The 26569-nt window shown below is 33.9% G+C and overlaps 1 protein-coding gene across 1 annotated transcript in view; it reads right to left on the reverse strand.

Moving 5' to 3' along the window:
• LOC121426608 (mucin-19-like) overlaps positions 1-26569 on the reverse strand; it is a 196170-nt gene that overhangs the window by 109302 nt on the left and 60299 nt on the right. The window contains exons 50-73 of the mRNA XM_041622966.1: positions 25933-25968; positions 25005-25211; positions 23723-24145; positions 22829-23035; positions 21537-21959; positions 20641-20850; positions 19413-19835; positions 18512-18721; positions 17621-17656; positions 17301-17333; positions 16041-16172; positions 15023-15058; positions 13669-13875; positions 10899-11321; positions 10007-10216; positions 8779-9201; positions 7889-8095; positions 6591-7013; positions 5699-5908; positions 4467-4889; positions 3142-3351; positions 2137-2172; positions 1825-1857; positions 165-293 (exon numbers count right to left, since the gene is read on the reverse strand). Coding sequence (XP_041478900.1) covers positions 165-293; positions 1825-1857; positions 2137-2172; positions 3142-3351; positions 4467-4889; positions 5699-5908; positions 6591-7013; positions 7889-8095; positions 8779-9201; positions 10007-10216; positions 10899-11321; positions 13669-13875; positions 15023-15058; positions 16041-16172; positions 17301-17333; positions 17621-17656; positions 18512-18721; positions 19413-19835; positions 20641-20850; positions 21537-21959; positions 22829-23035; positions 23723-24145; positions 25005-25211; positions 25933-25968 — 5310 coding nt within the window. The remainder of the gene's footprint in view (positions 1-164; positions 294-1824; positions 1858-2136; positions 2173-3141; positions 3352-4466; positions 4890-5698; positions 5909-6590; positions 7014-7888; positions 8096-8778; positions 9202-10006; positions 10217-10898; positions 11322-13668; positions 13876-15022; positions 15059-16040; positions 16173-17300; positions 17334-17620; positions 17657-18511; positions 18722-19412; positions 19836-20640; positions 20851-21536; positions 21960-22828; positions 23036-23722; positions 24146-25004; positions 25212-25932; positions 25969-26569) is intronic.

Here is a 26569-nt window from a genome sequence, read left to right on the forward strand (position 1 = left end):
AGCTATAACTTTCTTATTGCTTGTCCAATTTCTTTCAAACTTTCACCATTCTGTTTAATTTATTTTTCTCTTTCCAAACACAACATTTTATGGCCAAGGCTGGATTCCCCTTTAAGTATAACCTCAAAGTATGACTAGTTCCAATGAAGAAAATGTTTAAATACCTTGAGTTGTTACTGTTGTAGTTGTCTGAGTAGTGGAGCTTTCAGGTGTGGTCGTAGTAACAGTTGATGTCTCTTCAGGAACTGTGGTGCTTGCTGTTGTCGTGACAGTAGTTGTTATTTCCTCTGTCACTGTAGTGGTTGGAGCAGTTTAATATTTTAACAAGTGGAATATTTCTGGCCGTCTCACCTGCATTGCGCGATTCAACATAGCAGCAGTGCAGACTTTGAAAACTACTATAACTCGCACAAGAAACGCGCACAGGATGTTCAGTGATACTTGGTTACTCTTATTTCCATGTTTTATGAACTAGACCAATACACTTACAGATATAGGATGGTAATTCAACAAATACCCCCATTGTTGCCAAAATTCATTGACCTCACATGACCTTTGAACTTGATCATGTGACCTGAAACTTGCACAGGATATTCAGTGATACTTGATTACTCTTATGTCCAAGTTTCAAAAGTGAGATCAGTAAACTTGCAAAGTTATGATGGTAATTCAACAGATACCCCCATTATGGCCAAAGTTCATTGACCTTTGACCTTGGTCATGTGACCTTAAAGGTGCACAGGATGTTCAGTGATACTTGATTACTCTTATGTCCAAGTTTTATGAACTAGACCAACATACTTTCAAAGTTATGATGGTAATTCAACAAATACTCCCAATTCGGCAAAAGTTTATTGACCCTAAATGACCTTTGACCTTGATCATGTGACCTGAAACTTGCACATGATATTCAGTGATACTTGATTACTCTTATGTCCAAGTTTCAAAAGTGAGATCAATAAACTTGCAAAGTTTTGATTGTAATTCAATAGATACCCCCAAATCGGCCAAAGTTCATTGACCCCAAATGACCTTTGACCTTGGTCATGTGACATGAAGCTCTGATAGGATGTTCAGTAATACTTGATTAACCTTATGGCCAAGTTTCATGAACTAGGTCCATATACTTTCTAAGTTATGATGTCATTTCAAAAATTTAACCTCAGGTTAAGATTTGATGTTGACGCCCCCGCCGCCGACGGAAAAGCGGCGCCTATAGTCTCACTCTGCTATGCAGGTGAGACAATAAAAACGATTTACAGCAATGATAGTGATAACAATAATACAAAAACTATAATGTAACTTGTGAAGATTTTCATGGCAAAAAAGAAGTGTGTATTACATGTAAGTTTTATGTTACACCATGCATCTTTCATTGGCAATTGTTGGTCCTCAATAGGATCATCCAAAAATTATAATAAAACTAGTTATTTTTGTATAGCACTTAGTCAACTCTCAAGCATACCAAAAGCACATATCTGTATTATTGATACTTTGCCCATTCATTTTCCTTCTTAATAAAGTGTCATTGAATATAAATTCTGATATACAGCCGGACATGCTGATATCTTTATGGGGTTTGATAATATGTTTCTTAAGTACAGATTCCAGTACTCAAATATGTTTGTATATCAAATATTTGGTGTTAAATATGATGACATATACACAACATGTACACGTCCCTACATGTATCCCCTGATACCAATGAAAACATAAAATTAATATTGTTCAGATATGGCAAAAACAATCAATTTTAATCCAAATATAAGAACGATTTGTTTATAAGGAAACACTTTAAGATCAAAGTAAAGCATTTTAAATTACCAGTTGGTCTAGTCCTTGATGGGGGAGATCCATCTATAAGGAAACAATGAATGAAATAACATGTGTTACTCAACTTTACATAGGTTGTATAGCTACATTTATAATACATAACAAAAACAGATGAACTTTGTAAGCACATAAAAAGAGGGGGAAAAGAAGCAAAGAGTCATGTGTATCAAATGGTGTCTTTTAATGGCAGACTGTAAACTAGTGTCAAAGGTTTGTTAAGAAAGACAATAGTTCGTGTGGGTTCCTCTTGTTTGATTTCAACAGAATTATATCCTTATTTTAACAGGTTTATGGTGAACCTACCTGCATCACCTATATCACTTGGGGTTGTTGAAAGTTCTGTCAAAGAGAAATGGAAGATTTATATATTGAATAGGACATGGGTTAAGTTTGCATGTATAAGTGAACATGATCCACATCTCAATTTTTTATTTGTTTACACGGAGGGACAAAAAGTTTGTTAAAGCAAGTCTCTTCTCAGTATGCCATTTGACCAACAGCCAGAGAAGTATCTTTACGCTGGAATTCCATATCCATCTTTTGATCACCGTTCCTTACATTTGTCATAGAAATAAATTTCATGAGAATTATAAAAGTGAACAAAGAATGAGACTCTGAATATATTTTAAAAATCTCTTAAACAACTCTTTTTTGTGTTCAGAAATCGTATGCTGTATACTAATGTAAAGTGCATAAAATTAGTATTAATATTACCTCATGTATTTCATTATTCATTGACTGTCTTATATCTTTTTTTGTTGGGTGTTGTTAATATAGCTTTTTCATTTTTTCTATGGAAATTGTTTTTGATACTGTTTCAGTCACATGAAACCATACATTAATTCATCTTACTTGAGCAAAATGAAAATAACGATATAGTTATGAGTTTAGATAGAATAGAAAATGAAATGTCATTAGATATATAAACCATGGAAATTTTGAGCAATAAACAGCCTGATGAATTTACGTCCTGAGAAATAACAAATAACTTGTTTATTTGAATTCAATTATTTTTTTTGTTTATTTTCAAAGAGTCACGCTACATTGGCTATGGTCATCATGCAATGTTAAGGTTCTAAATAAAAACAGATAATATCTTCTCTCCCCTTTTAAATGGCAAATTTTAAACAAAATTATTTTCATCAAATAAAAAAATGGCAGGAGCAATTCAAGAATAACAGGTTATGTAAGAAAACAAAACTTGTACATAAGTTGACACATGGAAAGAAAAAAGTACATAGGACATCAATTTACAAACAATTATGACTAGTTCCCAAGTATAAATGTTTGCAACATCTTGGTGAATACCTTGAGTTGTTGTTACTGTTGTAGTTGTCTGAGTAGTGGAGCTTTCAGGTGTGGTGGTAGTAACAGTTGTTGTCTCTTCAGAAACTGTAGTGCTTGCTGTCGTCGTGACAGTAGTTGTTGTTTCCTCTGTCACTGTAGTGGTTGGAGCAGTTGTAGTTGCTGGGGTGGTAGTCGTTGCAATGCTTGTTGTTGTGACAGCAGTTGTAGGCTCTATATTTTTATCATTTTAAGAAACAATAACAATCAAAAGAATTGTAATAAAAATGCCAATAAAGATAAGCTAATGAATTATATTACTTAAACCCACTCTCAAACATTTTGGTGAATATCTCCCCTCCTTTTCAAAATGCAACTGTTAAGCAAAGTAATAAATTGTAGGAGAATCCTGACTTGACTAACAACGGCGCAAAATGATTGTGATTGGTATTTCAAGTCATGTATGTGTAATAACCGAAAAAAGTAATTGCAAAAATGATATAAACATAGAAGGGGCAATTTCAATTGAAAAACAATGCTAATTGGTAGCATTTTTTAATTTTGAAGAAGCTCTAAACTTGAAACAAGTGGAATGCCTCTGGCCATCTCACCTGCATCACGCGGTTCAATATAGCAGCAGTGCTCACTTTGAATACTACTCTAACTCGCACAAGATGTTTAGTGATACATGGTTACTCTTTTGTCCACTTTTTATGAACTAGACCAATAAACTCACAGAGATATGATGGTTATTCAACAAAAAACCCCAACATGGCCAAAGTTCATTGACCTTAAATGACCTTTGACCTTGGTCATGTGACATGAAACTCTAATAGGATGTTCAGTAATACTTGATTAACCTTATGGCCAAATTTTCTTGACTAGGTCCATATACTTTCTACGTTATGACGTCATTTCAAAAACTTAACCTCAGGTTAAGATTTGATGTTGACGCCGCCGCCGTCGGAAAAGTGGAGCCTATAGTCTCACTTTGCTTCGCAGGTGAGACAAAAAATGTAAATAGGTGACTTGATTGAAGTGTAATGTTTTTTTTCCAAAAAAGAATATACATGTACTTCAACTTCATGAAACTAATGCTTTCAATGTTATGGTGAATACCTGGAGTTGTTTTTTGTCACCACTGTATTTGTGTCAGTTGTGGAGCTTTAAGGTGTGGTCATGGTATCAATTTCCTTAATATCACTCACAGTCTAGGGAAATACTCATGGCAAAACCAAATATTATACATAGGATTCCTCAATAACTGTCGTACAGGATTAGCAGGATAAGCAATAGCTGCCTATTTTTAAACATAAAATAATGTATTATGCTGAAGTCAAACTATTCACCTAATTCAAGGCATCCTCTGACTGTCACGTTTATGGTTATAGGCATGCTGGTGATATCCAGTACTTCAATGTCAAAAGATTCCACAGATTCATCATTAAATGTATTTCGCACTACAAACATTCCACTTTCAAGAGTAGTGGAGTTAACAGGATATTCCTCCGTATCAACTTCTCCTGTACTGCTCACAATATTTGAGATGCGAACCCTCCGTACTGCATTATTGTTTCCTCCTTCACCCTGCTCAGACAAAGTCAGCGCATTCACTGTTATTGTGTTCCCAGGGGAAGAAAGCGATACAGTGAACTTAGGGACTTCGGACTCCAGTGTAATTATACCATTAGTACTGCTATTACCATTTCCATCAGTAGGGATAAGGGTGATTATAACATTCAATTTATCCAAGTCCTGCTCCTCACACTCATCTAGAATAAAAGCAGATGACAGAAAAAGGGTTAAGTTTTACAAATATTCTGATATACCTGTCATCAGAAGATACAAAACATTCATATTTTTTGTTGCATTTAATTTTATTTGATAGCGTCTTAAATCCTTCAAGAATAAAGTACTGTCACTGATATTCCCATCAGTTGGGGTGATCAAAACATTCACACTACCCAAGTCATCCTCATAGTTATCTAGCACAACTGTACAGAAGATGTTATAGGAAAAGACAGGGCCAGAAAAGATATCAAAATGAAAAGAGTGATTTGAATTGATATAACTTGAAAATCGGTAGACCCTTGAATCTTGAAGAAGCTTTGACATTGATAAACTAAATAGGTGGTTTTATTGAAGTATAATATAGAAGTATTTTTTTTTTCAAAACAAATTATACTTCATCCTCATGTATCAAATGCTTTGAATGTCATGGTGAATACCTAGAGTTGTTTTTTGGGCTTCCAATTTAGAATGTAGTCTGAATTTTCAACTTAAATGTATGATGCTACTTTTTTCATGGACTAGTTTTTTTTTTCAATGTTTAACTATGGTTATATGGATATAAAAACAGATAGTATCTTTCCTCCCCTTTTAAATGGCAATTTTTAAACAAATTATTTTTTTCATCAAATAAAAAAAATGGCAGGAGCAATTCTAGAATAACAGGTTATGTTGGAAAACAAAACTTGTACATAAGTCGACACATGGAAAGAAAAAAGTACATAGGACATCAATTTACAAACAATTATGACTGGTTCCCAAGTAGAATTGTTTGCAACATCTTGGTGAATACCTGGAGTTGTTGTTACTGTTGTAGTTGTCTGAGTAGTGGAGCTTTCAGGTGTGGTGGTAGTAACAGTTGTTGTCTCTTCAGAAATTGTAGTGCTTGCTGTTGTTGTGACAGTAGTTGTTGTTTCCTCTGTCACTGTAGTGGTTGGAGCAGTTGTGGTTGCAGGGGTGGTAGTTGTTGCAATGCTTGTTGTTGTGACAGTAGTTGTAGGCTCTATATTTTTATCATTTTAAGAAACAATAACAATCAAAAGAATTGTAATAAAAATGCCAATAAATATAAGCTAATGAATTACTTAAACCCACTCTCAAACATTTTGGTGAATATCTCCCCTCCTTTTCAAAATGCAACTGTTAAGCAAAGTAATAAATTGTAGGAGAATCCTGACTTGACTAACAACGGCGCAAAATGATTGTGATTGGTATTTCAAGTCATGTATGTGTAATAACCGAAAAAAGTAATTGCAAAAATGAAATAAACATAGAAGGGGCAATTTCAATTGAAAAACAATGCTAATTGCTATGCATTTTTTAATTTTGAAGAAGCTCTAAACTTGATAAAATGTAAATAGGTGACATGATTGAAGTGTAATGTTTTTTTCCAAAAAAGAATATACATGTACTTCAACCTCATGAAACCAATGCTTTCAATGTCATGGTGAATACCTGGAGTTGTTTTTTGTCACCACTGTATTTGTGTCAGTTGTGGAGCTTTAAGGTGTGGTCATGGTATCAATTTCCTTAATATCACTCACAGTCTAGGGAAATACTCATGGCAAAACCAAATCATATGCATAGGATTCCTCAATAACTGTCGTAAAGGAGTAGCAGGATAAGCAATAGCTGCCTATTTTTAAACATAAAATAATGTATTATGCTGAAGTCAAACTATTTACCTAATTCAAGGCATCCTCTGACTGTCAGGTTTATGGTTATAGGCATGCTGGTGATATCCAGTACTTCAATGTCAAAAGATTCCACAGATTCATCATTAAATGTATTTCGCACTACAAACATTCCACTTTCAAGAGTAGTGGAGTTAACAGGATATTCCTCCGTATCAACTTCTCCTGTACTGCTCACAATATTTGAGATGCGAACCCTCCGTACTGCATTGTTGTTTCCTCCTTCACCCTGCTCAGACAAAGTCAGCGCATTCACTGTTATTGTGTTCCCAGGGGAAGAAAGCGATACAGTGAACTTAGGGACTTCGGACTCCAGTGTAATTATACCATTAGTACTGCTATTACCATTTCCATCAGTAGGGATAAGGGTGATTATAACATTCAATTTATCCAAGTCCTGCTCCTCACACTCATCTAGAATATAAGCAGATGACAGAAAAAAGGGTTAAGTTTTAAAAATTTTCCGATATACCTGTCATCAGAAGATACAAAACATTCATACTTTGTTGCATTTAATTTTATTTGATAGCGTCTTAAATCCTTCAAGAATAAAGTACTGTCACTGATATTCCCATCAGTTGGGTTGATCGAAACATTCACACTACCCAAGTCATTGTCATAGTTATCTAGCACAACTGTACAGAAGATGTTATAGGAAAAGACAGGGCCAGAAAAGATATCAAAATGAAAAGAGTGATTTGAATTGATAAAACTTGCAAATCGGTAGACCCTTGAATCTTGAAGAAGCTTTGACAATGATAAACTAAATAGGTGGTTTTATTGAAGTATAATATAGAAGTATTTTTATTTTCAAAACAAATTATACTTCATCCTCATGTATCAAATGCTTTGAATGTCATGGTGAATACCTAGAGTTATTTTTTGGGCTTCCAATTTAGAATGTAGTCTGAATTTTCAACTTATGATGCTACTATGTTCATGGACTAGTTTTTTTTTTCAATGTTTAACTATGGTTATATGGATATAAAAAACAGATAGTATCTTCCCACCCTGTTTAAATGGCAATTTTTATACAAATTTTGTTTTCACCAAATAAAAAAAAATGGCAATTCTAGAATAACAGATTATAGTAGAAAACAAAACTTGTACATAAGTCATCACATAGAAATAAAAAAGGAATAGGACATCAATTCACAAACAAGTTGCAATTAAAATTAATAAACAATAATAATTATTAGAATATTTCCAAATTTGAAAAATAAAAGAAATACGAAAAAGGAAAAGTTCACTCTATATGACTAGTTCCAATGAAGAAAATGTTTAAATACCTTGAGTTGTGAATGTTGTAGTTGTCTGAGTAGTGGAACTTTCAGGTGTGGTGGTAGTAACAGTTGTTGTCTCTTCAGAAACTGTAGTGCTTGCTGTTGTCGTGACAGTAGTTGTTGTTTCCTCTGTCACTGTAGTGGTTGGAGCAGTTGTGGTTGCTGGGGTGGTAGTCGTTGCAATGCTTGTTGTTGTGACAGTAGTTGTAGGCTCTATATTTTTATGATTTTAAGAAACAAAACAATCAAAAGAATTGTAATAAGAATGCCAATAAAGATAAGCTAATGAATTATATTACTTAAACCCACTCTCAAACATTTTGGTGAATATCTCCCCTCCTTTTCAAAATGCAACTGTTAAGCAAAGTAATAAATTGTAGGAGAATCCTGACTTGACTAACAACGGCGCAAAATGATTGTGATTGGTATTTCAAGTCATGTATGTGTAATAACCAAAAAAAGTAATTGCAAAAATGATATAAACATAGAAGGGGCAATTTCAATTGAAAAACAATGCTAATTGCTGTGCATTTTTTAATTTTGAAAAAGCTCTAAACTTGATAAAATGTAAATAGGTGACTTGATTGAAGTGTAATGTTTTTTTCCAAAAAAGAATATACATGTACTTCAACCTCATGAAACCAATGCTTTCAATGTCATGGTGAATACCTGGAGTTTTTTGTCACCACTGTATTTGTGTCAGTTGTGGAGCTTTAAGGTGTGGTCATGGTATCAATTTCCTTAATATCACTCACAGTCTAGGGAAATACTCATGGCAAAACCAAATCTTATACATAGGCTTCCTCAATGACTGTCGTACAGGATTAGCAGGATAAGCAATAGCTGCCTATTTTTAAACATAAAATAATGTATTATGCTGAAGTCAAACTATTCACCTAATTCAAGGCATCCTCTGACTGTCACGTTTATGGTTATAGGCATGCTGGTGATATCCAGTACTTCAATGTCAAAAGATTCCACAGATTCATCATTAAATGTATTTCGCACTACAAACATTCCACTTTCAAGAGTAGTGGAGTTAACAGGATATTCCTCCGTATCAACTTCTCCTGTACTGCTCACAATATTTGAGATGCGAACCCTCCGTACTGGATTGTTGTTTCCTCCTTCACCCTGCTCAGACAAAGTCAGCGCATTCACTGTTATTGTGTTCCCAGGGGAAGAAAGCGATACAGTGAACTTAGGGACTTCGGACTCCAGTGTAATTATACCATTAGTACTGCTATTACCATTTCCATCAGTAGGGATAAGGGTGATTATAACATTCAATTTATCCAAGTCCTGCTCCTCACACTCATCTAGAATAAAAGCAGATGACAGAAAAAGGGTTAAGTTTTACAAATATTCTGATATACCTGTTATCAGAAGATACAAAACATTCATACTTTGTTGCATTTCATTTTATTTGATAGCGTCTTAAATCCTTCAAGAATAAAGTAATGTCACTGATATTCCCATCAGTTGGGGTGATCAAAACATTCACACTGCCCAAGTCATCCTCATAGTTGTCTAGCACAACTGTACAGAAGATGTTATAGGAAAAGACAGGGCCAGAAAAGATATCAAAATGAAAAGAGTGATTTGAATTGATAAAACTTGCAAGTCGGTAGACCCTTGAATCTTGAAGAAGCTTTGACATTGATAAACTAAATAGGTGGTTTTATTGAAGTATAATTTAGAAGTATTTTTTTTTTCAAAACAAATTATACTTCATCCTCATGTATCAAATGCTTTGAATGTCATGGTGAATACCTAGAGTTGTTTTTTGGGCTTCCAAATTAGAATGTAGTCTGAATTTTCAACTTACATGTATGATGCTACTTTTTTCATGGACTAGTTTTTTTTTTCAATGTTTAACTATGGTTATAAGGATATAAAAACAGATAGTATCTTCCCTCCCCTTTTAAATGGCAATTTTTAAACAAATTTTTTTTCATCAAATAAAAAAAATGGCAGGAGCAATTCTAGAATAACAGGTTATGTTGGAAAACAAAACTTGTACATAAGTCGACACATGGAAAGAAAAAAGTACATAGGACATCAATTTACAAACAATTATGACTGGTTCCCAAGTAGAAATGTTTGCAACATCTTTGTGAATACCTGGAGTTGTTGTTACTGTTGTAGTTGTCTGAGTAGTGGAGCTTTCAGGTGTGGTGGTAGTAACAGTTGTTGTCTCTTCAGAAACTGTAGTGCTTGCTGTTGTCGTGACAGTAGTTGTTGTTTCCTCTGTCACTGTAGTGGTTGGAGCAGTTGTAGTTGCAGGGGTGGTAGTCGTTGCAATGCTTGTTGTTGTGACAGTAGTTGTCGGCTCTATATTTTTATGATTTTAAGAAACAAAAACAATCAAAATAATTGTAATAAAAATGCCAATAAATATAAGCTAATGAATATTACTTAAACCCACTCTCAAACATTTTGGTGAATATCTCCCCTCCTTTTCAAAATGCAACTGTTAAGCAAAGTAATAAATTGTAGGAGAATCCTGACTTGACTAACAACGGCGCAAAATGATTGTGATTGGTATTTCAAGTCATGTATGTGTAATAACCGAAAAAAGTAATTGCAAAAATGATATAAACATAGAAGGGGCAATTTCAATTGAAAAACAATGCTAATTGCTATGCATTTTTAATTTTGAAGAAGCTCTAAGCTTGATAAAATGTAAATAGGTGACTTGATTGAAGTGTAATGTTTTTTTCCAAAAAAGAATATACATGTACTTCAACCTCATGAAACCAATGCTTTCAATGTCATGGTGAATACCTGGAGTTGTTTTTGTCACCACTGTATTTGTGTCAGTTGTGGAGCTTTAAGGTGTGGTCATGGTATCAATTTCCTTAATATCACTCACAGTCTAGGGAAATACTCATGGCAAAACCAAATCTTATACATAGGCTTCCTCAATAACTGTCGTACAGGATTAGCAGGATAAGCAATAGCTGCCTATTTTTAAACATAAAATAATGTATTATGCTGAAGTCAAACTATTCACCTAATTCAAGGCATCCTCTGACTGTCACGTTTATGGTTATAGGCATGCTGGTGATATCCAGTACTTCAATGTCAAAAGATTCCACAGATTCATCATTAAATGTATTTCGCACTACAAACATTCCACTTTCAAGAGTAGTGGAGTTAACAGGATATTCCTCCGTATCAACTTCTCCTGTACTGCTCACAATATTTGAGATGCGAACCCTCCGTACTGGATTGTTGTTTCCTCCTTCACCCTGCTCAGACAAAGTCAGCGCATTCACTGTTATTGTGTTCCCAGGGGAAGAAAGCGATACAGTGAACTTAGGGACTTCGGACTCCAGTGTAATTATACCATTAGTACTGCTATTACCATTTCCATCAGTAGGGATAAGGGTGATTATAACATTCAATTTATCCAAGTCCTGCTCCTCACACTCATCTAGAATATAAGCAGATGACAGAAAAAAGGGTTAAGTTTTAAAAATTTTCCGATATACCTGTCATCAGAAGATACAAAACATTCATACTTTGTTGCATTTCATTTTATTTGATAGCGTCTTAAATCCTTCAAGAATAAAGTAATGTCACTGATATTCCCATCAGTTGGGGTGATCGAAACATTCACACTACCCAAGTCATCGTCATAGTTATCTAGCACAACTGTACAGAAGATGTTATAGGAAAAGACAGGGCCAGAAAAGATATCAAAATGAAAAGAGTGATTTGAATTGATATAACTTGTAAATCTGTAGACCCTTGAATCTTGAAGAAGCTTTGACATTGATAAAATAAATAGGTGGTTTTATTGAAATATAATATACAGTCTGACCTCTGTTATCCGGCCTCCCCTTATCCGGATCTCTCAATTATCCGGACGCACACTTGCCGAGATTTTTTTTTCATTATTTAATCCCGTACCGGTACGTGAGGAAATAAGATTTCAATCTAAAGTCAATCCTGTACGCAAACTAACTGATTACATATATTTCCCAACATAGTCAAATTACACCAAACATTTTTTCATGAAAATATCTCACCCAAATCACCAAAAGAACTTTAGGAATGATAATTTCCAGTAAATCAGGGTGACGCGCAAACATTTCATCACGTTTCTCTTTTTGCTTCGCGGGAAAACAACACATGTCTTGCTAGCTAACTTTAGGCCTCAATACGGACAGCGCCATCTATCATGTTTGAGCCTACAGTCAGTGTAACAATGGCTGACATTGCGAAGCTGCGATACCCGCCGCGATGATCTAATTTTAAAACTTGGTTTCATTGAGTTATTCTCTTTCTCTCGAGGTATGCTCGATGTATACCTCAGTCATTTTAGCAGGTAAATTATCCAAGAGTTTCGGCCGTCAATCGATTTAATTTCCATAAAAACAATGCCTATAATTTGCACTGACTCTGCAGTGAATTGCCTTTACCATACGCCCTATACAATAGTGTAGTGTACCGCCAGTGGCCTGGCGAGGCAGTCGGCAGCGCAGCTGCGTGTATTTAATATTGGGTCTCCCAGATCCAGATAAATCCCTTATCCGGATTGGTGCTGGTCCCAACCTGTCCGGATAAGAGAGGTCGGACTGTAGAAGTAATTTTTTTTTCAAAACAAAATATACTTCATCCTCATGTATCAAATGCATTGAATGTCATGATGAATACCTAGAGTTGTTTTTGGGGCTTCCAATTTAGAATGTAGTCTGAATTTTCAACTCACATGTATGATGCTACTTTTTTCATGGACTATTTTTTTTCAATGTTTAACTATGGTTATATGGATATAAAAACAGATAGTATTTTCCCTCCCCTTTTAAATGGCAATTTTTAAACAATTTTTTTTTCATCAAATAAAAAAATGGCAGGAGCAATTCTAGAATAACAGGTTATGTTAGAAAACAAAACTTGTACATAAATCAACGCATAGAAAGAAACAAGGCAAAAGCAATTTTGTGTCTCGCCCACTTATGAAAATAACCAGAAATATCGTGATTTGCGAGGGCACACAAGAGAATTATATCGAAACTTCATGTGAAATGACTGGGATGGAATAACACTTGTTATCAGAGCCTTGCACATAGACTTTAATGTTGACCTGAAAATGACCTTTGACCTTACCATGTGTCATCCGACTGCAGCATAACATGCAGGTCACCTAAGTAAATCTACCATCCAAGTTTTGTTGATAAGTAACTTACGGTTGCGGAGTTAGGTGTCATAAGAGAGTCTTGAATGTAAACTTTAACGTTGACCTGAAAATGACCTTTGACCTTACCATGTGACCTCCAACTGCAGCATAACATGCAGGTCCCCCAAGTCCATCTACCACCCAAGTTTGGTTTAAAAGCGACTTACAGTTGTGGAGTTATGTGTCATAAGACAGTCTTGCATGTCAACTTTAATGTTGACCTGAAAATGACCTTTGACCTTATCATGTGACCTCAGACTGCAGCATAACATGCAGGTCCCCCAAATCCATCTACCATCCAAGTTTGGTTGAAAAGCGACTTACGGTTGTGGAGTTATGTGTCATTACAGGTTTGTGACGGACGGACAACGGACGACATTAGGATCCTAATTCTCACCTTCGCCTCTGGTGGGCGAGACAAAAATTACATAGGACATCAATTTACAAACAATTTAAATTAACAAACAATGATAATTATTAGACTTTTTCCAAATTTGAAAATTAAAAAAGAAAAGACCAAAAAGGAAAAGTTCACTTTATTTAAGTATAACCTCAAAAGTATGACTAGTTTCAATGAAGAAAACAAATGTTTAAATACCTTGAGTTGTTACTTTTGTAGTTGTCTGAGTAGTGGAGCTTTCAGGTGTGGTCGTAGTAACAGTTGTTGTCTCTTCAGAAACTGTGGTGCTTGCTGTCGTTGTGACAGTAGTTGTCATTTCTTCTGTTACTGTAGTGGTTGGAGCAGTTGTGGTTGCTGGCAAAGTAGTGGTTGTAACACTTGTTGTTGTGACAGTAGTTGTAGGCTCTACAGTATATTTTAATAAAAAAAAAGATTTACAGCAATGATGACAATGAAAATTATACAAAAATTATGATGTAAATTGTGAAGGTTTCCATGGAAAAGAAGTGTGTACTAAGAATATTTTGTGGGCAATTGTTGGTCTTTAAGGACCACACATAAGTTATGATAACAATTTAATCATAACAGTATCCCACTAATTCCATGACCTGGCATGCCAAATCCCATCTCTGTATAATTAATACATTCAAACATTCATTTTCCCTTCTCATTTAAGAATCATTGTATATAAATTCTGATATACAGTCAGAAATGCTGAAATCTTTATGGGGTTTGATAATGTATATATTTCTATGGAATAGATTTCAGTACTCAAATATGTTTGGATATCAAACATTTGGTGTTCAATGAGATGACCTACACATCCATACATGTATCTCCTAATATCAAAGAAAATATGAATCAATACTGGTCAGATATGACAAAAAAAAAAAAACATAATTGAAATAAAAAGTGTTATTCCACTTTACTTAGGTTGTATTGCTATTATAATATGTGACAAAAAAAAGATCTCCTTCTTAAGCACATCAAAAGTGAGGGAAAATCAAGAAAAGAGGCAGGTTTATTAAATGATGACTTTTAATGGCAGACTGCAAACTTGTGTCAAAAAGCTTGTTTGGAAGATTACATTTTATATTGGCTCCTCTTGTTTGATTTCAATTGAATGATATCAATATCTTAAATGGATGATAATAATAACAATACATAGCAGATAAATTTATATTGCGCAATTTCTATTTTGATATACTCAACTGCGCATTACAATACATAGCAGATAAACAGAAAAACAATTATTAACAGGATACGCAAAAAATTTAAAAGTAAAAGTAAAATTAAGTTCGCTAAATTAATCGAAGAAAATAAGTAAAGATTAATCATTTCTACAAAATACATAACCAAAAACATGAAAGGTGACTTCTTTTTTAAAAACTATCTTGAAAGAGGTGGGATTTCAGTTTGGTTTTAAATAAGTTGACAGAGGATGCATTTCTTATTGAGGAAGGGAGACTATTCCAGAGTTTGGGTGCAGCACTGATAAAGGCACGGTCACCTAGTGTGATCTTTGTTTGATGGTGAGAAATTGGGAACCTACCTGCATCGCCAGTATCAATTGGTTCTGTTGAAAGTTCTGTCAAAGAGAAATGGATGATTCCCTGTTGATTACTTTTGTAGAATAGGACATGAGTTAAGTGAACATGTTTCACATCCTAATTTCTGAATTATTGTGTATGGAAGGACACACATTTTGTTAAATAAAGTCTCTTCAGTACACCAATTGCCTAATAGCCAGAGAAGTATCTTTATGTTGAAATCCCATATCCATCTTTTGACAACTGTTCTTCACATTTGTCATAGAAATAAATTTCATAAGAATTACAATAATATATGCGTGAACAAAGAACTCCTCTTTTCTGTGTGAAGGAATTCTTTGTGCCTGGATTATTTTATGCCTATAGAGATGTATGTATATCTGTGTTTAAAAAATGGTTTGTTTTATGCAATGTACACAAAATGATTAATATCACAATATTTTCTCGAGTATATAATTTCTTCTTGAATTTCATGTCTTTTTTTTGGTTGTTGAGGTAGCTTTTCTTATTTTTTAATGGATATTGTTGATTAGCTTTGTACATCAAAGTGGTTTTGAGCAATGAACAGCCTGATGAATTTTATGCCTTGAGAAAAAGGGAATACCCAATAACTTGTTTATTTGACTTAAATTTAATGTCCTATTTATCATCAAGGGGTCACACTACATTGGCTATGGTCATAATGCAAATTCTAAAGTTTAAGGTTTGTAACAAATACAGAAATTACCCCCCTTCATATTAGAATTGTTTCGAAAAAATAATTAAAAACAATTGATAAACAATAAATAGTATCAACAATTCTAGGTTAACTAGCATATTTAGAAAAATGTAGTTACACATGAGTCAGCAAATAGAAAAACTAATGTACAAACAAGGATATTAATATAAAAAAAAGGTGTCCTTCAAATTAATAAACAATACTAATCATTAGATCTTTTCAAAGTTGAAAAAACTAACACATAGACAAACAAGAAAGGTTCAAGTATGAGAAGAAAATGTTTGCAACGTCCTGGTGAATACCTGGAGTTGTTGTTACTGTTGTAGTTGTCTGAGTGGTGGAGCTTTCAGGTGTGGTTGTAGTAACAGTTGATGTCTCTTCAGAAACTGTGGTGCTTGCTGTTGTCGTGACAGTAGTTGTTGTTTCCTCTGTCACTGTAGTGGTTGGAGCAGTTTAATATTTTAATAAACACGATTTACAACAATGATGATAAATATAATACAAAAATTATAATGTAACTTGTGAAGGTTTCCATGGCGAAAAAGAAGTGTGTATTACATGTAAGTTTTATGTTACACCATGCATCTTTCGTTGGCAATTGTTGGTCCTTAATAGGATCATCCAAAAATTATAATAAAACTAGTCATTATAGTATAGCACGAACTCAACTCTCTAGCATACCAAAAGCACATCTCTGTATTATTAATACTTGGCCCATTTATTTCCCTTCTTAACCACATGACTGCGTAGCACGTAATATTATATGCTGGGCGAGTGTACAATCTGTGCGAGGCACGTAATATTACGTGCTTGACCTATCTTCTGTTTGAGGCATCAGCACCGCGGTGTTAATACCCCTACGATAAAAACAGCGCGTGTATATCAAATTCTAGACTATGGACACTAGATGGCGATATTCCACAAGTTATCGAAACTTTTACAGTGATTTATAAATGTTTGTATTCACTTTGCCATAGTGAAAGTGTATGATGCTCAGTTGAAAATGGCGACTCGGAGTTGAGAAGTGAAACAGGATTATGACAAAACTTTTGACGATAGGAGTGATAAATTTAGTAAAAGATCTGGGTCAGAAGGGGAGGATGATTTTTTTAATGGATATTGGAAATAGTGTTAAGGAAGCGATGTAATTATTAAGAATTTGTTCTCCCAAGTTGCTGTTGGTTGTAGTCCCAAATTGTAGTCCCATTTAGTAGCACCAGGGGGGTCAGTGCGCATTACAGCATATAGCAGTCAAGTGGTTAATAAAGTGGCATTGAATATAAATTCTGATATACAGCCGGACATGCTGATATCTTTATGGGGTTTGATAAGTTTCTCTAGTACAGATTCCAGTGCTCAAATATGTTTGTACATCAAATATTTGGTGTTAAATATGATGACATACACAACATTACACATCCCTACATGTATCCCCTGATACCAATGAAAACATAAAATTAATATTGTTCAGATATGGCAAAAACAAACAACTTTAATCCAAATATAAGAAAGATTATTTTAAAGGAAACACTTTAAGATCAAAGTAGAGTCTTTTAAATTACCAGTTGGTCTAGTCCTGGATGGGGGAGATCCATCTATAAGGAAACAATGAATGAAATAACATGTGTTACTTAACTTTACATAGGTTGTATACATGTAGCTACATTTATAATACATAACAAAAAACAGATGAACTTTGTAAGCACATAAAAAGTGAGGGAAAAAGAAGCAAAGAGTCATGTGTATCAAATGGAGTATTTTAATGGCATACTGCAAACTAGTGTCAAAGGTTTGTTAAGAAAGACAATAGTTCGTGTGGGTTCCTCTTGTTTGATTTCAACTGAATTACATCCTTATTTTAACAGGTTTATGGTGAACCTACCTGCATCACCTATATCACTTGGTGTTGTTGAAAGTTCTGTCAAAGAGAAATGGAGGATTTATATATTGAATAGGACATGGGTTAAGTTTGCATGTATAAGTGAACATGATCCACATCAAAATTTTTAATTTGTTTACACGGAGAGACAAAAAGTTTGTTAAAGCAAGTCTCTTCTCAGTATGCCATTTGACCAACAGCCAGAGAAGTATTTTTACACTGGAATTCCATATCCATCTTTTGATCACCGTTCCTTACATTTGTCATAGAAATAAATTTCATGAGAATTATAAAAGTGAACAAAGAATGAGACTCTGAATATATTTAAAAATCTCTTAAACAACTCTTTTTTGTGTTCAGAAATCGTATGCTGTATACTAATGTAAAGTGCATAAAATTAATATTAATATTACCTCATGTATTTCATTATTCATTGACTGTCTTATATCTTTTTTTGTTGGGTGTTGTTAATATAGCTTTTGCATTTTTCTATGGAAATTGTTTTTGATACTGTTTCAGTCACATGAAACCATACATTAATTCATCTTACTTGAGCAAAATGAAAATAACGCTATAGTTATAAGTTTAGATACAATAGAAAATGAAATGTCATTAGATATATAAACCATGGAAATTTTGAGCAATAAACAGCCTGATGAATTTACGCCCTGAGAAATAACCAATAACTTGTTTATTTGAATTCAATTATTTCTTTTGTTTCTTTTTCATCAAATAAAAAAATGGCAGGAGCAATTCTAGAATAACAGGTTATGTTGGAAAACAAAACTTGTACATAAGTCAACACATGGAAAGAAAAAAGTACATAGGACATCAATTTACAAACAATTATGACTGGTTCCCAAGTAGAAATGTTTGCAACATCTTTGTGAATACCTGGAGTTGTTGTTACTGTTGTAGTTGTCTGAGTAGTGGAGCTTTCAGGTGTGGTGGTAGTAACAGTTGTTGTCTCTTCAGAAACTGTAGTGCTTGCTGTTGTCGTGACAGTAGTTGTTGTTTCCTCTGTCACTGTAGTGGTTGGAGCAGTTGTAGTTGCAGGGGTGGTAGTCGTTGCAATGCTTGTTGTTGTGACAGTAGTTGTCGGCTCTATATTTTTATGATTTTAAGAAACAAAAACAATCAAAAGAATTGTAATAAAAATGCCAATAAATATAAGCTAATGAATTATATTACTTAAACCCACTCTCAAACATTTTGGTGAATATCTCCCCTCCTTTTCAAAATGCAACTGTTAAGCAAAGTAATAAATTGTAGGAGAATCCTGACTTGACTAACAACGGCGCAAAATGATTGTGATTGGTATTTCAAGTCATGTATGTGTAATAACCAAAAAAAGTAATTGCAAAAATGATATAAACATAGAAGGGGCAATTTCAATTGAAAAAAAATGCTAATTGCTATGCATTTTTTAATTTTGAAGAAGCTCTAAACTTGAAAAAAATGTAAATAGGTGACTTGATTGAAGTGTAATGTTTTTTTTTCCAAAAAAGAATATACATGTACTTCAACTTCATGAAACCAATGCTTTCAATGTCATGGTGAATACCTGGAGTTGTTTTTTGTCACCACTGTATTTGTGTCAGTTGTGGAGCTTTAAGGTGTGGTCATGGTATCAATTTCCTTAATATCACTCACAGTCTAGGGAAATACTCATGGCAAAACCAAATCTTATACAAAGGATTCCTCAATAACTGTCGTACAGGATTAGCAGGATAAGCAATAGCTGCCTATTTTTAAACATCAAAATAATGTATTATGCTGAAGTCAAACTATTCACCTAATTCAAGGCATCCTCTGACTGTCACGTTTATGGTTATAGGCATGCTGGTGATATCCAGTACTTCAATGTCAAAAGATTCCACAGATTCATCATTAAATGTATTTCGCACTACAAACATTCCACTTTCAGGAGTAGTGGAGTTAACAGGATATTCCTCCGTATCAACTTCTCCTGTACTGCTCACAATATTTGAGATGCGAACCCTCCGTACTGCATTGTTGTTTCCTCCTTCACCCTGCTCAGACAAAGTCAGCGCATTCACTGTTATTGTGTTCCCAGGGGAAGAAAGCGATACAGTGAACTTAGGGACTTCGGACTCCAGTGTAATTATACCATTAGTACTGCTATTACCATTTCCATCAGTAGGGATAAGGGTGATTATAACATTCAATTTATCCAAGTCCTGCTCCTCACACTCATCTAGAATAAAAGCAGATGACAGAAAAAGGGTTAAGTTTTAAAAATATTCTGATATACCTGTTATCAGAAGATACAAAACATTCATACTTTGTTGCATTTCATTTTATTTGATAGCGTCTGAAATCCTTCAAGAATAAAGTACTGTCACTGATATTCCCATTAGTTGGGGTGATAAAAACATTCACACTGCCCAAGTCATCCTCATAGTTGTCTAGCACAACTGTACAGAAGATGTTATATGAAAAGACAGGGCCAGAAAAGATATCAAAATGAAAAGAGTGATTTGAATTGATAAAACTTGCAAGTCGGTAGACCCTTGAATCTTGAAGAAGCTTTGACATTGATAAACTAAATAGGTGGTTTTATTGAAGTATAATTTAGAAGTATTTTTTTTTTTCAAAACAAATTATACTTCATCCTCATGTATCAAATGCTTTGAATGTCATGGTGAATACCTCGAGTTGTTTTTTGGGCTTCCAATTTAGAATGTAGTCTGAATTTTCAACTTACATGTATGATGCTACTTTGTTCATGGACTAGTTTTTTTTCAATGTTTAACTATGGTTATATAGATATAAAAACAGATAGTATCTTCCCTCCCCTTTTAAATGGCAATTTTTAAACAAATTTTTTTTTTCATCAAATAAAAAAATGGCAGGAGCAATTCTAGAATAACAGGTTATGTTGGAAAACAAAACTTGTACATAAGTCGACAAATGGAAAGAAAAAAGTACATAAGACATCAATTTACAAACAATTATGACTGGTTCCCAAGTAGAAATGTTTGCAACATCTTTGTGAATACCTGGAGTTGTTGTTACTGTTGTAGTTGTCTGAGTAGTGGAGCTTTCAGGTGTGGTGGTAGTAACAGTTGTTGTCTCTTCAGAAATTGTAGTGCTTACTGTTGTTGTGACAGTAGTTGTTGTTTCCTCTGTCACTGTAGTGGTTGGAGCAGTTGTAGTTGCAGGGGTGGTAGTCGTTGCAATGCTTGTTGTTGTGACAGTAGTTGTAGGCTCTATATTTTTATGATTTTAAGAAACAAAAACAATCAAAAGAATTGTAATAAAAATGCCAATAAATATAAGCTAATGAATTATATTACTTAAACCCACTCTCAAACATTTTGGTGAATATCTCCCCTCCTTTTCAAAATGCAACTGTTAAGCAAAGTAATAAATTGTAGGAGAATCCTGACTTGACTAACAACGGCGCAAAATGATTGTGATTGGTATTTCAAGTCATGTATGTGTAATAACCGAAAAAAGTAATTGCAAAAATGATATAAACATAGAAGGGGCAATTTCAATTGAAAAAAAATGCTAATTGCTATGCATTTTTAATTTTGAAAAAGCTCTAAGCTTGATAAAATGTAAATAGGTGACTTGATTGAAGTGTAATGTTTTTTTCCAAAAAAGAATATACATGTTCTTCAACCTCATGAAACCAATGCTTTCAATGTCATGGTGAATACCTGGAGTTGTTTTTTGTCACCACTGTATTTGTGTCAGTTGTGGAGCTTTAAGGTGTGGTCATGGTATCAATTTCCTTAATATCACTCACAGTCTAGGGAAATACTCATGGCAAAACCAAATCTTATACATAGGCTTCCTCAATAACTGTCGTACAGGATTAGCAGGATAAGCAATAGCTGCCTATTTTTAAACATAAAATAATGTATAATGCTGAAGTCAAACTATTCACCTAATTCAAGGCATCCTCTGACTGTCACGTTTATGGTTATAGGCATGCTGGTGATATCCAGTACTTCAATGTCAAAAGATTCCACAGATTCATCATTAAATGTATTTCGCACTACAAACATTCCACTTTCAAGAGTAGTGGAGTTAACAGGATATTCCTCCGTATCAACTTCTCCTGTACTGCTCACAATATTTGAGATGCGAACCCTCCTTACTGCATTGTTGTTTCCTCCTTCACCCTGCTCAGACAAAGTCAGCGCATTCACTGTTATTGTGTTCCCAGGGGAAGAAAGCGATACAGTGAACTTAGGGACTTCGGACTCCAGTGTAATTATACCATTAGTACTGCTATTACCATTTCCATCAGTAGGGATAAGGGTGATTATAACATTCAATTTATCCAAGTCCTGCTCCTCACACTCATCTAGAATATAAGCAGATGACAGAAAAAAGGGTTAAGTTTTAAAAATTTTCCGATATACCTGTCATCAGAAGATACAAAACATTCATACTTTGTTGCATTTCATTTTATTTGATAGCGTCTTAAATCCTTCAAGAATAAAGTACTGTCACTGATATTCCCATCAGTTGGGGTGATCAAAACATTCACACTACCCAAGTCATCCTCATAGTTATCTAGCACAACTGTACAGAAGATGTTATAGGAAAAGACAGGGCCAGAAAAGATATCAAAATGAAAAGAGTGATTTGAATTGATAAAACTTGCAAATCGGTAGACCCTTGAATCTTGAAGAAGCTTTGACATTGATAAACTAAATAGGTGATTTTATTGAAGTACAATATAGAAGCAATTTTTCTTTCAAAACAAAATATACTTCATCCTCATGTATGAAATGCTTTGAATGTCATGGTGAATACCTAGAGTTGTTTTTTGGGCTTCCAATTTAGAATGTAGTCTGAATTTTCAACTTATGATGCTACTATGTTCATGGACTATTTTTTTTTTAATGTTTAACTATGGTTATATGGATATAAAAAACAGATAGTATCTTCCCACCCTGTTTAAATGGCAATTTTTATACAAATTTTGTTTTAACCAAATAAAAAAAATGGCAATTCTAGAACAGGTTATTGTAGAAAACAAAACTTGTACATAAGTCATCACATAGTAATAAAAAAGGAATAGGACATCAATTCACAAACAAGTTGCAATTCAAATTAACAAACAATAGTAATTATTAGAATATTTCCAAATTTTAAAAATAAACAAAATACGAAAAAGGAAAAGTTCACTCTATATGACTAGTTCCAATGAAGAAATTGTTTAAATACCTTGAGTTGTGAATGTTGTAGTTGTCTGAGTAGTGGAACTTTCAGGTGTGGTGGTAGTAACAGTTGTTGTCTCTTCAGAAACTGTGGTGCTTGCTGTCGTCGTGACAGTAGTTGTTGTTTCCTCTGTCACTGTAGTGGTTGGAGCAGTTGTGGTTGCTGGGGTGGTAGTCGTTGCAATGCTTGTTGTTGTGGCAGTAGTTGTAGGCTCTATATTTTTATGATTTTAAGAAACAATAACAATCAAAAGAATTGTAATAAAAATGCTAATAAAGATAAGCTAATAAATGATATTACTTAAACCCACTCTCAAACAGTTTGGTGAATATCTCCCCTCCTTTTCAAAATGCAACTGTTAAGCAAAGTAATAAATTGTAGGAGAATCCTGACTTGACTAACAACGGCGCAAAATGATTGTGATTGGTATTTCAAGTCATGTATGTGTAATAACCGAAAAAAGTAATTGCAAAAATGATATAAACATAGAAGGGGCAATTTCAATTGAAAAACAATGCTAATTGCTATGCATTTTTTAATTTTGAAAAAGCTCTAAACTTGATAAAATGTAAATAGGTGACTTGATTGAAGTGTAATGTTTTTTTCCAAAAAAGAATATACATGTACTTCAACTTCATGAAACCAATGCTTTCAATGTCATGGTGAATACCTGGAGTTGTTTTTTGTCACCACTGTATTTGTGTCAGTTGTGGAGCTTTAAGGTGTGGTCATGGTATCAATTTCCTTAATATCACTCACAGTCTAGGGAAATACTCATGGCAAAACCAAATCTTATACATAGGCTTTCTCAATAACTGTCGTACAGGATTAGCAGGATAAGCAATAGCTGCCTATTTTTAAACATAAAATAATGTATTATGCTGAAGTCAAACTATTCACCTAATTCAAGGCATCCTCTGACTGTCACGTTTATGGTTATAGGCATGCTGGTGATATCCAGTACTTCAATGTCAAAAGATTCCACAGATTCATCATTAAATGTATTTCGCACTACAAACATTCCACTTTCAAGAGTAGTGGAGTTAACAGGATATTCCTCCGTATCAACTTCTCCTGTACTGCTCACAATATTTGAGATGCGAACCCTCCGTACTGCATCGTTGTTTCCTCCTTCACCCTGCTCAGACAAAGTCAGCGCATTCACTGTTATTGTGTTCCCAGGGGAAGAAAGTGATACAGTGAACTTAGGGACTTCGGACTCCAGTGTAATTATACCATTAGTACTGCTATTACCATTTCCATCAGTAGGGATAAGGGTGATTATAACATTCAATTTATCCAAGTCCTGCTCCTCACACTCATCTAGAATAAAAGCAGATGACAGAAAAAAGGGTTAAGTTTTACAAATTTTCTGATATACCTGTCATCAGAAGATACAAAACATTCATACTTTGTTGCATTTCTTTTTATTTGATAGCGTCTTAAATCCTTCAAGAATAAAGTACTGTCACTGATATTCCCATCAGTTGGGGTGATCGAAACATTCACACTACCCAAGTCATCCTCATAGTTATCTAGCACAACTGTACAGAAGATGTTATAGGAAAAGACAGGGCCAGAAAAGATATCAAAATGAAAAGAGTGATTTGAATTGATAAAACTTGCAAATCGGTAGACCCTTGAATCTTGAAGAAGCTTTGACATTGATAAACTAAATAGGTGATTTTATTGAAGTACAATATAGAAGTAATTTTTCTTTCAAAACAAAATATACTTCATCCTCATGTATGAAATGCTTTGAATGTCATGGTGAATACCTAGAGTTGTTTTTTGGGCTTCCAATTTAGAATGTAGTCTGAATTTTCAACTTATGATGCTACTATGTTCATGGACTATTTTTTTTTTATGGCTATATGGATATAAAAAACAGATAGTATCTTCCCACCCTGTTTAAATGGCAATTTTTATACAAATTTTGTTTTCACCAAATAAAAAAAAATGGCAATTCTAGAACAGGTTATTGTAGAAAACAAAACTTGTACATAAGTCATCACATAGTAATAAAAAAGGAATAGGACATCAATTCACAAACAAGTTGCAATTAAAATTAACAAACAATAGTAATTATTAGAATATTTCCAAATTTTAAAAATAAACAAAATACGAAAAAGGAACAGTTCACTCTATATGACTAGTTCCAATGAAGAAATTGTTTAAATACCTTGAGTTGTGAATGTTGTAGTTGTCTGAGTAGTGGAACTTTCAGGTGTGGTGGTAGTAACAGTTGTTGTCTCTTCAGAAACTGTGGTGCTTGCTGTCGTCGTGACAGTAGTTGTTGTTTCCTCTGTCACTGTAGTGGTTGGAGCAGTTGTGGTTGCTGGCAAAGTAGTGGTTGTAACACTTGTTGTTGTGACAGTAGTTGTAGGCTCTACAATATATTTTAATAAAAAATGATTTACAGCAATGATGACAATGAAAATAATACAAAAATTATGATGTAAATTGTGAAGGTTTCCATGGAAAAGAAGTGTGTACTAAGAATATTTTGTGGGCAATTGTTGGTTTTTAAAAGGACCACCCATAAGTTATGAGAACAATTTAATCATAACAGTATCCCACTGATTCCATGACCTGGCATGCCAAATCCCATCTCTGTATAATTAATACATTCAAACATTTATTTTCCCTTCTCATTTAAGAATCATTGTATATAATTTCTGATATACAGTCAGAAATGCTGAAATCTTTATTGGGTTTGATAATGTATATATTTCTCTGGAATAGATTTCTGTACTCAAATATGTTTGGATATCAAACATTTGGTGTTCAATAAGATGACCTACACATCCATACATGTATCTCCTAATATCAAAGAAAATATGAATCAATACTGGACAGATATAACAAAAAAAAATATATGAAATACACAGTGTTATTCCACTTTACCTTTACTTTGTAAGCACATCATAAGTGAGGGAAAATTCAAGAAAAGAGGCAGGTGTATTAAATGATGACTTTTAATGGCAGACTGCAAACTGGTGTCATAAGCTTGTTTGGAAGATTACATTTTATATTGGCTCCTCTTGTTTGATTTCAACTGAATGATATCAATATCTTAAATGGATGATGGAGAGAAATTGGGAACCTACCTCCATCGCCAGTATCAATTGGTTCTGTTGACAGTTCTGTCAATGTCAAAGAGAAATGGATGATTTTCTGTTGATTACTTTTGTAGAATAGGACATGAGGTAAGTTAACATGTTTCACATCCTAATTTCTGAATTATTGTGTACGGAAGGACACAAATCTTGTTAAATAAAGTCTCTTTAGTACACTAATTGACCAACAGCCAGAGAAGTATCTTTATGCTGAAATCCCATATCCATCTTTTGACCACTGTTCTTCACATTTGTCATAGAAATAAATTTCATAAGAATTACAATAATATATGCGTGAACAAAGAACTCCTCTTTCTGTGTGAAGAAATTCTTTGTGCCTGGATTATTTATGCCTATAGAGATATATGTATATCTGTGTTAAAAAAATTGTTTGTTGTATGCAATGTACACAAAAATATTAATATCACAATATTTTCTCGAGTATATAATTTCTTCTTGAAATTCATATGTCTTTTTTTGGGTTGTTGAGGCAGCTTTTCTTATTTTTTAATGGATATTGTTGATTAGCTTTGTATATACATCAAAGTGGTTTTGAGCAATGAACAGGCTGATGAATTTTATGCCTTGAGAAAAAGGGAATACCCAATAACTTGTTTATTTGACTTAA

This window comes from Lytechinus variegatus, chromosome 13 (assembly GCF_018143015.1).
Source record: "Lytechinus variegatus isolate NC3 chromosome 13, Lvar_3.0, whole genome shotgun sequence".
Lineage (NCBI taxonomy): Eukaryota > Metazoa > Echinodermata > Echinoidea > Temnopleuroida > Toxopneustidae > Lytechinus > Lytechinus variegatus.